The following is a 13,666-nucleotide window of genomic DNA, read 5'->3' on the forward strand; positions in this document are numbered from 1 at the left end:
TCATGGACACTAGCTTTTGTAGTATTTAAGACATCTTCAAGCAGTGGTGCCTCAAAGGTCATTAAGGACCCCCACCGCCCAGGACATGCCCTCTTCTCATTGTTACCATCAAGAAGGAGGCACAGAAGCCTGAAGGCACACACTCAACAATTCAGGAACAGCTTCTTCCCCTCTGCCATATGATTTCTGAATAGACACTAGACCCACGAACACTACCCAACTACTTTTTATTTAATTAAACTATATATACACACACACACACATATATACATTACACATACACACTGTAATTTCCTTTCCTATATATTATGTATTGCATTGTACTGCTACCACAATATTAACAAATTTCATGACATATGCCGGTGATACTAATCCTGATTCTGATCTTTATAGTGACACTTCGTTCTGAGAAATTTTGGAAATACTTAGCAGGTCACGCTGCATCTATCTTTTAGAGTAACACTAAAAGTTTCAGGTCTGAGCCCTTTCGGTTCAGACAAATGGACTCCGAGCTGAAACATCACCTCCTCACCCTAGATTCTGCCATAATCTTCTCCACATCCAGTCTCCCAGGAACCTTCATGACCTTAGATTAGATTATTAGATTATGAGGACACTCAGACCTCGTTTATTGTCATTTAGTAATGCATGCATTAAAAAATGATACAATGTTCCCCCAGAATGATATCACAGGAAACACAAGACAAACCAACACTAAAACTGACAAAACCACATAATTATAACATATAGTTACAGCAGTGCAAAGCAATACCATAATTTGATAAAGAGCAGACCATGGGCATGGTAAAAAAAAAGTCTCAAAGTCCCGATAGCCCTATCATTTCACGCAGATGGTAGAAGGGAGAAACTCTCCCTGCCATGAACCTCCAAGCACCGCAAACTTGCCGATGCAGCACCACTGGAAGCACCCGACTGCAGCGGACTCTGAGTCTATCCGAAAACTTCGAGCCTCCGACCAGCACCAAGCACCATCCTCTGCCAAGCGCTTCAAACCCACCCCGGCCGCCGAGCAACAAGCAAAGCCGAGGACTCAGGGTCTTCCCCTCCGGAGATTCTGGATTACACAGTAGCAGCAGCAGCGAAGCAGGCATTTCAGAAGTTTCACCAGATGTTCTTCTGTGCTCTCACGTCTGTCTCCATCAAATCAGGATTGTGCACGGCACCCTACTTGACAGATAACAGACATCACCACCGGAGTGGCCGCTGCGAGCTGCATTGTGTTGCCATCTTCTCCTCCCGCTTCAGTCAAATTGTTGTTGTATTCTGGGAATGCCATGTTGATGCTGGAATGTATGGCGACGTTTGCGGGCTGCCCACAGCACATCCTTAGCTTGTGTTGTTTGTTAACACAAATGATACATTTCACTGTTTGTATCGACGTACGTGTGAAAAATAGACATGAATCAAGTCACTTTTCATTCTTCTAAACTCCAACAGATATGTCTATCCAATCTTTCCTTACAGGTCAAATAAACATCTGAACCACTTACAAAGCATTTATATCCTTCATTAAATAAGGAAACCAACAATGCACACAGTACTCTAAATATAGTCTCACTAACGCCCAATATAAATGAGTCATAATTCCCCATTTTTGTCTACAATAAATTATATAAATGATAAATTACTAGCTGGACCCATGCACCAGACTTTTATGAATCATGCGCCAGAAAGAATCACTCACAATTTACATAATGCGATTCTTTTTTTTTAAATTTTATTACTTAGCAATACAGCATGTTAAAAGACACTTCTTGTCCAATGAGCCCATGCTGCCTAATTATACTCATAACTGGTACGTCTTTGGAATGCATGAGGAAACTGAAGCGCATGGAGGAAACCCACACAGTCAAGGGGAGAACGTACAAACTCCTCAGAGACAACCACAGGAATTGAACTTAAGTCACTGGGGTTGTAATACGCTGCTATACCACCTTGCTGTTATATCTCCTCTCATCCCTAACTTCAGTTTCTCCAACAGAAAATGGATATTATAGTTAAATGATTCCTCAGGGGCAAACATATACACAAATATAGGCAGATCAATCAACAAATCAGAGCACAAATCTCCAATTCCAGTTACTTGCACTGAACTATTTCTCCTTTACAGATCCCACTTCTTCAAACCACCCAAACCATACAGAAACACAGCATTTCTGATATACTAACTGATCATTTTCAAAGAGTCTGCAGACACGAGTCCAAGTTCACTAGAGGCAGAAGAAGGCAGCCTGTCCTGGGATTAGAGGACTGTGTATGATTGTGGGTGGGAGGGAGGAACGGGGCTTGTTTTGCTGTTGTTGTTTTGTTGCTTGTTGCACTTTGTGTTGTTCTGCTGAACATTGTGGGCATGTTATGTTGGCACCAGAATGTGTGGCAACACTTGCGGGCTGCACCCAGCACATCCTTAATGGTAGTTCATGGCAACAACACACTTCACCTTGTTTTCATAAGGCCATAAGACATAGGAGCAGAATTAGGCCATTCAGCCCATCAAGTCTACTCCACCGTTCCATCATGCCTGATCCCAGATGTACACGTGATAAATAAACTTGAATCTAGGTTAACCTAGGCTCTCGAACCAGAGGGGCTAACTACACTCACCCCAACACTGAACCTTCAGCCCAATTGGTCCATGCTAACCAAGATGCCCCATTCAAGTTAGTCCTATGTGCCAGCATTTGCCCCTTTATCCAAGAGGATGTGAAGGAATTGCAGAAGAACCAGACGAAGTTCACAGAATGACCCCAGGAATGAAAGGGTTAACATATGTGGAATATTTGAGGGTTCTGGGCCTGTACTCGCCGGAGTTTAGAAGAATCTCATTGAAATTTATTGAATACTGAGTGGCCTAGAAAGATAGATAGATGGATAATTTATTAATCCCAAAGGAAATTACAGTGTCACAGTAGCATTACAAGTGCACAAATATACAAATATTAGAAGACTGGAGGAGGAGAGGATGTTTCCTATAGTGGGGGAGTCTATGATTGGAGGACACAATCTCAGAATACAAAGAAGTCCCTTTAGAACAGAGACAAGGAGCAATGTTCTCAGTATTTTTTTTGTATTTGCAGTTTATCTTTTACACATTGGTTGTTTGTTAGTCTTTGTGTAGTTTTTCATTGATTCTATTATATTTCTCTGTTTCTAATTATGTCCCAACTCTTTGACATCCCTAACTATAGGTAAAGCATTTATCACTTTCTTTCTCTCACCCTCTTTCCCTACCCCTTCCACACTCCACCCCAAATTTCAACTCTCAGAATAATCCCAGTCAGAATCAATCAGTTGAATAGATCTGTAATGATCCAAATTTATACTACACATTTCTGAGATTCAAATCCAGGCTGTTTCCTTCCATCTGCAAAATACATTTTGTAATGTCTGTTGGCTAAATTTTCCAATGCAAGAGGAAAGACTCAACTCTCATGCAACAAGTGTTACAAGTGTTCAATGTGGTTACCTTCCCCAAGTAGTAAAGCTGATCTACACCCCACCCACCCCCATAACCACTACTTTATCATTTCCTGTTAGTCACCTTATACATAGACACTCCTGTGCCTAGTGTCACTTGATGGACATACCATCAATCTATATATCTATACAAGCTAGCTTGTGTATTTTTTTTAATTATTGTGTTCTTTATCTTACAGGGTTTTGTTTTTAAATGCATCGGATCTGGAAAATCAATTATTTTGCTCTCTTTTACGCTTGTGTACTGGAAATTACATTAAACAATCTTGAACACTTCCTTACAGTGAAAACTGACTAGTTTCAGACAATTTTTTAGAAATATTTCCTTACAACAAAAAGAAACATTCAGGGAATTAAAGCAGGAATCAGAATACAATGCAGGTAGCACAAAGCTGCTGACAAGAGAAGCAAAAAACATGAAAAAAATGACTGTACATTACAAAAAAGACAATTATAGAGGCAGGGAAAATTACATTTCCAGTCATGGGAACTATTTTTCACATTTACTCAAGAAAAATAAGATGACATCTTATAGGAAAAGTCTTGTCAGGGTTGGCCAACTGTATTCCCAGCGTAGTGAGTTGCCGGCCCACACTGCCCTAGCCTGCAAATACTTCTGCTGAGACTATTCTGAAAAAAGAAACAGATTGTATATGAGAGGGAAAGTGCAAATAAGAATGCCATAACCATTTATCAGACAAAAAGAATGTGACTGAGCTCTACTGAAAACAATTTGAAGAGGGTATTGAGTATTACTGCAACTGAGGGGGCGATGAACACAAATTAAAGTGTCTAATAATTTATTTCTATGGGGAATTTATTACAAAGGCTGTCTTAGCCAACCATATTACACATGCAAACCACCCCATGTTTCCAAAGGTTAATAAAGTAACCAGTTAACCTTCAAAAAGCAATACATTCCAGCATCTGCAGTCTCTTGTTCCTCAACCATAAGATCTTAAGACATAGGAGCTGAATTAGGTCATTTGGTCCATTGATTCTGCACTGCCATTTGATCTCAGTTCCATTCTCCTGCCTTCTCCCCCTAACCTTTGATGCCATTACTAATCAAGAAACTGTCAACCTCTGCCTTAAATATACCCAATGCCTTGGCTCCTACAGCCACCTGAGACAATGAATTCCAGATTCACCAACCTCTGGCAAAATAAATTCTTCCTCTACTCATTTCTAAAGGAACATCCTTCTATTCTGAGGCTGTGCCCTCTAGTCCTAGGGTCTCTCACTATAGGAAATATCCTCTCTATGTTCACTCTATCTCGGCCTTTCAATATTTGGTAGGTTTCAATACAACCAGTCAACACTAACAGGAGTCTGCTGCCTGAAACATATTACTCTTCAGTAAATAATACCTTGGGATTCTTCCTTGGAAGATTATGGCAATGCAGAAAGCAGATGATGGAGTAAAATGCCAGAGGATAGCGTATTACAAAAGTCAGAATCAGGTTTAATATCACTGGAATATGTCATGAAATTTGTTGTGAGGGTTGACAAAACTAAAAGCAAGTGAGATTAGGTACAGGGGGAAAATCTACAATGACAGAACAGGCACCGTGTGGAGAGCAACAGTACAGTTTTTGTAACATCAATGACCAGCTGGGAAAGTTGTTCAAACCCCACCAACCATCTGTGGAGAAGCATGGAAGGCAGTAAACTATAGCAAGATCAAACAACTTAAACCTTCTGCCAAGATTGCATTGCCATCCTCCTGGATTCTCACAAAAATACACTCAGTGGCCACTTTATCAAATATACCTGCTCATTAATGCAAATATCTAATCAGCCAACCATCTGGTAGCAACTCAATGCGTAAAAGGATGAAAACCTGGTGAGAGGTTCAGCTGTTGTTCAGACTCAACATTAGAAAGGGAAAGAACTGTGATCTAAGTGACTTTGACCGTGGAATAATTGCTGGTGCCAGACAATGTGGTTTGAGTATCTCAAACTACTGATATATTGGGATTTTCATGCACAAAAGTCTCTAGAATTTACAGTGTGAAAAACAACAAACATCCAGTGAACATCCATAAGTTCTGTGGGTAAAAATGCCTTGTTAATACGAAAAGTCAGAATGCCCATGCTCAAAAAAAACCACGCATTATAACGGTATGGTGTGTTGAAGAGTATCTCTGCACAACGCATAAATGCTTCAAGTGGATGGGCTACAACAGCAGAAGATAACACTGAGTTCCACCACTGTACCTAATAAAGTGGCCACTGAGTGTACTGTAGTTACTCTATGAAAATAAAAACAATGAATGTTTGAAGGTTTCAGGAATGCAGATTAAAATAGAAAACAGATAGCTAGACACACTGCCCCTGTCTATTGGCACAAATGCAGCAAATAATTGGCAAAGATCTGCTAAATGTCCGTACAACAATGAATATCAGCGATACAACATAAATGTTAACAATGTGATTGTTTTAACCGACACAGGAATGATGGACAACCTAGTTTCCAGTGCTAAATCCTCTAGCATTTCAAGCAATTCATCCAATTTGAAGTTATTTTAAATTGATGATAAAATAATGTTGTGTCTGCTCTGAACAAAATTCTATTTTAAAATGTTCACTGAGATTCTGTTAGATACTGTTAGAGTAATGATCAAATAGACATCAGTCTACAGCAGGGGTTCCAACCATGCACCCCTACTATTAACCCAGGGGTCTGTAGACCACAGGTTGAGAGCCCCTGGTCTACATAAAATGATGGATACAGCCCAGTCCATTACAGCCAGAGCCATCCCTGCCATTGAGCACATTTGCACGGAGCACTGACACAAGAAAGCAGCATCCATCATCAGGGACGACCACCACCTGGGCCATGCTCTTTTCTCGCTGCTAACAGCGGGCAGGAGATACAGGAGCCTTAGGTCCCACAACACCAGGATCAGGAACGGTTATTGCACTACAACCATCAGGCTCTTGAACCACAGTAGGTAACTCACTCAGCACAACTCGGACCTGATTCTATAATCTACAGATTCACTTTCAAGGACTTTTTACAACTCGTATTCTCAATTTTTTATATTTGCATAATTTACTTTCTTTTGCACATTGATTATTTGTCAGTCTTTTTATGTATAGTTTTTCATAATGTTTATTGTGTTTCTTTATTTTCCTGTAAAATGAATCTCAGGGTAACATATACTTACTTTGATAATAAATTTGACTTTGACCAGCCTCCCAGTTTGAGGTGGTGATGGGGGGGGGGGGGGGGGGAACAGAAAAATTAGCCAAAAACTCACATTATTAAGCAGTGACCCTGCTGGAAGTGGAGATCAGAAGGTAGCTGAATTAGATAATTAAAATAAATAATTGTTTGATAACACAAAATACTCTGCAGATGCTGGGGTCAAAGCAACACTCACAACACGCTGGAGGAACTTAGCAGGTCGGGCAGCATCCGTGGAAACGATCAATGTTTCGGACTGAAACCCTTCGTCAGGACTGAAGAGTGAAGGGGCAGAGGCCCTATAAAGAAGGTGGGGAGAGGGTGGGAAGGAGAAGGCTGGTAGGTTCCAGGAAAATTTTTCCCCTATTCCTTCTTCACGTTTCCTACCTATCACCTCCCCGCTTCCCCTCCCCCACCCCTTTATCTTTCCCCTTACTGGTTTTTCACCTGGAACCTACCAGCCTTCTCCTTCCCACCCTCCCCCACCTTCTTTATAGGGCCTCTGCCCCTTCCCTCTTCAGTCCTGACGAAGGGTTCCCGCCCGAAACATTGACCGATCGTTTCCACGGATGCTGCCCAACCTGCTGAGTTCCTTCAGCGTGTTGTGAGAATAATTGTTTGATGCTTTCACATCGGAGAAGGTCTATTGGGTAAACTTGTGACACCCAATAGTTTAATGGCACAGTAGAACATAGAAGAGTACAGCACAGGAACAGGCCCTTTTGCCCACAATGTTGTGCTGATCCAATTAAATTAATAATCAAATGGCTAACTCATCTCTTCTGCCTACACAATGTCCATATCCTTCCATTTTCCTCACATTGATGTGCCTATCTAAACGTCTCATGAAAGTTCCTAATGTATCTGCCTCTACCCCCATGCCAGGCAGTGTATTTCAGGCACCCACCACTCTCTGTATAAAAGACCTGTCCCTCACATCACCTTTGAAATTACTCCCTCTCACCCTAAATGCACACCCCTTGATATCAGACATTTCAACCCTTGGAAAACCCTTAGTAGCGAAACATTGACAATACCAACCCCCTTCCCACTCCCAACAGATGCTGCTGGACTGGCTAACTTCTTCCAGATTGTTTTTCAAGACACAGCGCAGTATCGCATGCTCAATACTAACTATGCCTAGTTGAACTGATCGATCAAGTTGCATTAAAACACACCCTCTCTGTCTCCCTCTCCCTGTACAGTGAAACAGACCACAACCACAGCTGAGACTGAAACCTGTAACCAGTTGTATTACACAACTCTGGGCACCAGAGGTTCACGCAGTTCCATCATTTGCAAATCAAAGATATCAAAATGAAAATAACCCCATTCTCCAACCTATAGGAGAAAGGGGTTAAACAGGGGTGGAGAAAGAACATATCAAATTTAATTCTGCCAATAACACCTTTAAAACTATCCTCTAAACGCACAAAAAAAAGATGGTAATTAAATAACAGTAGGTTACAAAGACACACACAAGTCTGTGATACATGCAAGATAAATGCACATTAGCACCGCTGAATTCATGTCACTAGTAGCAAGTTTGTTATTCAGAGGCACTGACATAAACAGTCTCATCACAACCTCACCACCCTCAGTGATGTGGAGCCCGTTACTGTTTCTGCAGAAGAAGACTGACACAAATACCCACCCCCATCCAAATGCTCTGTCCCCACCCTATGTCACCGGAGGGACTGAGGAATAGGACACAAAACCGCTCCTGGCTTTTGGAAGCACGGAAGGGAAATGAGGAACCCTCAAGATTTCTCACCCCTCACCCTCATCCACACCCCAACCTCAACATGGTCCCCTTTTCGCCCTCACACCCCCACCCACAGCAATGACAGCCCTCATACTCCTCCTCACCCCATCTCTCTTATTTCCTGACCCTCGCACTACTCTTCCTCAGCCTCCAATACCTCTCATATCCACCCTCTCCCCCACATACTTCTTCACTCCCATCATCCTTCAGTCTGATGCTCCCCACACCAACTCCCTCACCCTGATCACCTCGCATTCCCACCCTCACCTCCCACTCATCGTCAGTCTGATCCCTCCCTCAGTCTCACGCGCCTCACCCAGATCACCAATCACTTCCACTCAACCCCTCAGCCGAATCACAACCACTCTGCCTGACCCCTCTCTCTCTCTGCCCCTCAGTCTGATCCCCCTCACTCCCCTCCCCTGTCTGATCCCCTTCCTCCCCTCAGTCTGATCCCCCTCCCTCCCCTCCCCTGTCTGATCCCCCTCCCTCCCCTCAGTCTGATCCCCCTCACTCCCCTCCCCTCAGTCTGATCCCCCTCACTCCTCTCCCCTCAGTCTGATCCCCCTCCCTCCCCTCAGTCTGATCCCCCTCACTCCCCTCCCCTCAGTCTGATCCCCCTCACTCCTCTCCCCTCAGTCTGATCCCCCTCCCTCCCCTCAGTCTGATCCCCCTCACTCCCCTCCCCTCAGTCTGATCCCCCTCACTCCTCTCCCCTCAGTCTGATCCCCCTCACTCCTCTCCCCTCAGTCTGATCCCCCCACTCTCCTCCCCTCAATCTGTTACCCTTCCCCTCAGTCTGACCTCCCTCCCTCGCACCGCTCACCCTCCCCTCAGTCTGATCGCCTTCACTCCCAACCCTCAGCCTGATTACTTCACCCCCGCCGTCGTTGCCATCACCTCCTACTCCTCCCTCAGGCGGCCCCGAGCCTTACCGGGCGGATCCTCCTCCATTCTCGACACCATGGCGAAAGAGAGCGGGCTCCGGAGGGTACAGCTGACCAGCGACCAGCGAGCGTTCACCAGAGCTCCGAGCAGTCAGTCCGTAGGTGTATGTGTGCGCGCCGCTCACGGCTGCGACGTCACCTGGTCACGTGGCGAGACCGGCCGTCCGGCCTGGGCAGGTGGGCGTGGCCTCGATCGTCAATAACAACAACCGCGACCCGAAGCCTCAGGACCGCCTTAACGCCCAGTGGCTTTTCCACAGGACAGTACGTCCAAGCAGCACCTTCATTTTGTCGAGCGGAGACGACTTTCGCACAGTAATATCTCACGTTTAGTACTGCTCATCACAGACATAGGCTGGAGAGCTAAACTCATAGGTGAGCGAATTAATAATAACTCAGTGTGATTATTTACACAGGCACAATGAAGTAGTAAACTTCATTCATCAAAATCCTGCTTTAATATACAAACTCATTAAAGAACTCATACCTTGCTATAAATACAAACCTGATCCAGCGTTAGAGTCAGAGTACCACAAATTATATTTCAATTGATCCATTATTACAGATGGGACAATCCAAAGAGGAAATTGAAAGACTATGGAAGATGAACAGAGTATACATTGCCCCAATAGTAATATATACAACTGGTATCATCTGAAAGTCACTACACAATAGCATTAAATAATTAGAGCTACACAACAATATTTATGTAAATCTCCAGAAAGCCACAATGTCAATCACCCCTAGAATAGTCCCAAAGTTATTAGCAATTGAGAAATGAGTGAGCTTGGCTATCCCTGCATTTGATGAGGTTTTACCAGCTTGAGCTGAGAAAAATAATAAATTCAACTTATTTATAGAGCACTTTTCATACAGACAATATGGTTCAAGTGCTTTTCTATGGGATAAAGTGCAGACGTAAAAATAAAATAAAAATTATTTAAAATAATTAATAATAATAATAATAATAAGGGAGAAGATGGGTATATGAGGGAAAACACTCCAGTGAATATAGAACATAGATAGGGTGAATGCCTTTTTCCAGAGTTCATTAATCAAGAATTTGATGATATGGGTTTGAAACTATTACTCATCACGAACCTGTCCACCTCTGCTTTAAATGTAAGACCATAAGTCATAAGAACAAATTAGGCTATTTGGCCCAACAAGTCTGCTCTGCCATTCCACCGTGGCTGGTTAATTATCCATCTCAACCCCATTCTCATGACTTTTAATAGGGACTATTTCTAATCAAGAACCTATTGACTTCTTGATTAAGTGTACTAAATGACTAGGCCCCCAGAGCTGCCTGAGGCAAGGAATTTCGCAGATTCACCACCCTCTAGCTAAAGAAATGTCTGTCTCATCTCTGTTCTAAAGGGATGTTCTATTCTGAGGCTGTGCTATCTGGTCCTAGGCTCTCCCACTATTGGAAACATCCTCTGCACATCCATTCTATCTAGGCCTTTCATCATTCAAGAGGTTGAAATGAGATCCACTGTCATTCTTCCAAACTCCAGCGAGTATAAACCCAGAGCTATTAAACACTCTTCATAGGTTAACCTTTTCATTTCTGGGAATCCGGTTCCACTCCAATGCCAGCACATCCTTTCTTAGATATGAGGCCCGAAACTAGTCATAATCATAGTCATAGTCATACTTTATTGATCCCGGGGGAAATTGATTTTCATTACAGTTGCACCATAAATAATAAATAGTAATAGAACCATAAATAGTTAAATAGTAATATGTAAATTATGCCAGTAAATTATGAAATAAATCCAGGACCAGCCTATTGGCTCAGGGTGTCTGACCCTCCAAGGGAGGAGTTGTAAAGTTTGATGGTCACAGGCAGGAATGACTTCCTATGACGCTCTGTGTTGCATCTCGGTGGAATGAGTCTCTGGCTGAATGTACTCCTGTGCCCACCCACTACATTATGTAGTGGATGGGAGACATTGACCAAGATGGCATGCAAGTTAGACAGCATCCTCTTTTCAGACACCACTGTGAGAGAGTCCAGTTCCATCCCTACAACACCACTGGCCTTACAAATGAGTTTGTTGATTCCATTGGTATCTGCTACCCTCAGCCTGCTGCCCCAGCACACAACAGCAAACATAATAGCACTGGCCACCACAGACTCGTAGAACATCCTCAGCATCTCCAGCAGATGTTAAAGGACCTCAGTCTCCTCAGGAAATAGAGACGGCTCTGACCCTTCTTGTAGACAGCCTCAGTGTTCTTAGACCAGTCCAGTTTATTGTCAATTCGTATCCCCAGGTATTTGTAATCCTCCACCATGTCCACACTGACCCCCTGGATGGAAACAGGGGTCACCGGTACCTTAGCTCTCCTCAGGTCTACCACCAGCTCCTTAGTCTTTTTCACATTAAGCTGCAGATAATACTGCTCACACCATGTGACAAAGTTTCCTACCGTAGACCTGTACTCAACCTCATCTCCCTTGCTGATGCATCCAACTATGGCAGAGTCATCCGAAAACTTCTGAAGATGACAAGACTCTGTGCAGTAGTTGAAGTCCGAGGTGTAAATGGTGAAGAGAAAGGGAGACAAGACAGTCCCCTGTGGACTGCTCATAATACTCCAAATGCGGTCTGACCAAACCCTTATAAAGTCTCAGCATTACATCCTCCCGAACATCACAAACATTCACTATCTATCCTCAACTGAGATAACTGGATCAGTGGATCTGGAGTCCTATAAACCCCAACTTAGAAAAGCAGATTTTCTTCTCTGAAAGACAGTAGTGAATCAGGTTTTGTTTTTTAAAAACAACGGGGCAATTATCTCTTGATCACTACTATCTGGAGATGTTAAATGAACTTATGTTCCCAGGCTATTATTATGGGATTAAACTCATGGATGTGAATCAATGACACTTGTCTAATAAAGATTAGTTTTATTTATCACATGTACTTCAAAACATGTGGAGAAATGCATCATTTGCATCAACAAACAATGCATTCCAAATATTGCATGGATGAACTACAACAATTGTTCATCCCAGTCTGGCAAAAGAATAAATCAAGGAAGGTAGTGCACCCGTGGCTGACAAGAGAAATTAGGGATAGTATCAATTCCAAAGAAGAAGCATACAAATTAGCCAGAAAAAGTGGCTCGCCTGAGGACTGGGAGAAATTCAGAGTTCAGCAGAGGAGGACTAAGGGCTTAATTAGGAAGGGGAAAAAAGATTATGAGAGAAAACTGGCAGGGAACATAAAATCTGACTGTAAAAGCTTTTATAGATATGTGAAAAGAAAAAGATTGGTTAAGACAAATGTAGGTCCCCTACAGACAGAAACAGGTGAATTGATTATGGGGAGCAAGGGCATGGCAGACCAATTGAATAATTACTTTGGTTCTATCTTCACTAAGGAGGACATAAATAATCTTCTGGAAATAGTAGGGGGCAGAGGGTCCAGTGAGATGGAGAAACTGAGGGAAATACATGTTAGTAGGGAAGTGGTGTTAGGTAAATTGAAGGGATTAAAGGCAGATAAATCCCCAGGGCCAGATGGTCTGCATCTCAGAATGCTTAAGGAAGTAGCCCAAGAAATAGTGGATGCATTAGTGATAATTTTTCAAAACTCTTTAGATTCTGGACTAGTTCCTGAGGATTGGAGGGTGGCTAATGTAACCCCACTTTTTAAAAAAGGAGGGAGAGAGAAACCAGGGAATTATAGACCGGTTAGCCTAACATCGGTGGTGGGGAAACTGCTAGAGTCAGTTATCAAAGATGTGATAACAGCACATTTGGAAAGCGGTGAAATCATCGGACAAAGTCAGCACGGATTTGTGAAAGGAAAATCATGTCTGACGAATCTCATAGAATTTTTTGAGGATGTAACTAGTAGAGTGGATAGGGGAGAACCAGTGGATGTGGTATATTTGGATTTTCAAAAGGCTTTTGACAAGGTCCCGCACAGGAGATTAGTATGCAAACTTAAAGCACACGGTATTGGGGGTAAGGTATTGATGTGGATAGAGAATTGGTTGGCAGACAGGAAGCAAAGGGTGGGAATAAACGGGACCTTTTCAGGAATGGCAGGCAGTGACTAGTGGGGTACCACAAGGCTCAGTGTTGGGACCCCAGTTGTTTACAATATATATTAATGACTTGGATGAGGGAATTAAATGCAGCATCTCCAAGTTTGCGGATGACACGAAGCTGGGTGGCAGTGTTAGCTGTGAGGAGGATGCAGGGTGACTTGGATAGGTTAGGTGAGTGGGCAAATTCAT

The 13,666-nt window shown here is 43.0% G+C and overlaps 1 protein-coding gene across 1 annotated transcript in view; it reads right to left on the minus strand.

Moving 5' to 3' along the window:
• cyth3a (cytohesin 3a) overlaps positions 1 to 9,543 on the minus strand; it is a 119,103-nt gene extending 109,560 nt beyond the window's left edge. Inside the window, exon 1 of the mRNA XM_072269153.1 lies at positions 9,392 to 9,543. Within this exon, the coding sequence (XP_072125254.1) occupies positions 9,392 to 9,422 (31 nt within the window). The 5' untranslated portion in view covers positions 9,423 to 9,543. The remainder of the gene's footprint in view (positions 1 to 9,391) is intronic.
• Between the last annotated feature and the right edge of the window lie 4,123 nt (positions 9,544 to 13,666).

Source organism: Mobula birostris, chromosome 9 (assembly GCF_030028105.1).
Source record: "Mobula birostris isolate sMobBir1 chromosome 9, sMobBir1.hap1, whole genome shotgun sequence".
Taxonomy (NCBI): domain Eukaryota; kingdom Metazoa; phylum Chordata; class Chondrichthyes; order Myliobatiformes; family Myliobatidae; genus Mobula; species Mobula birostris.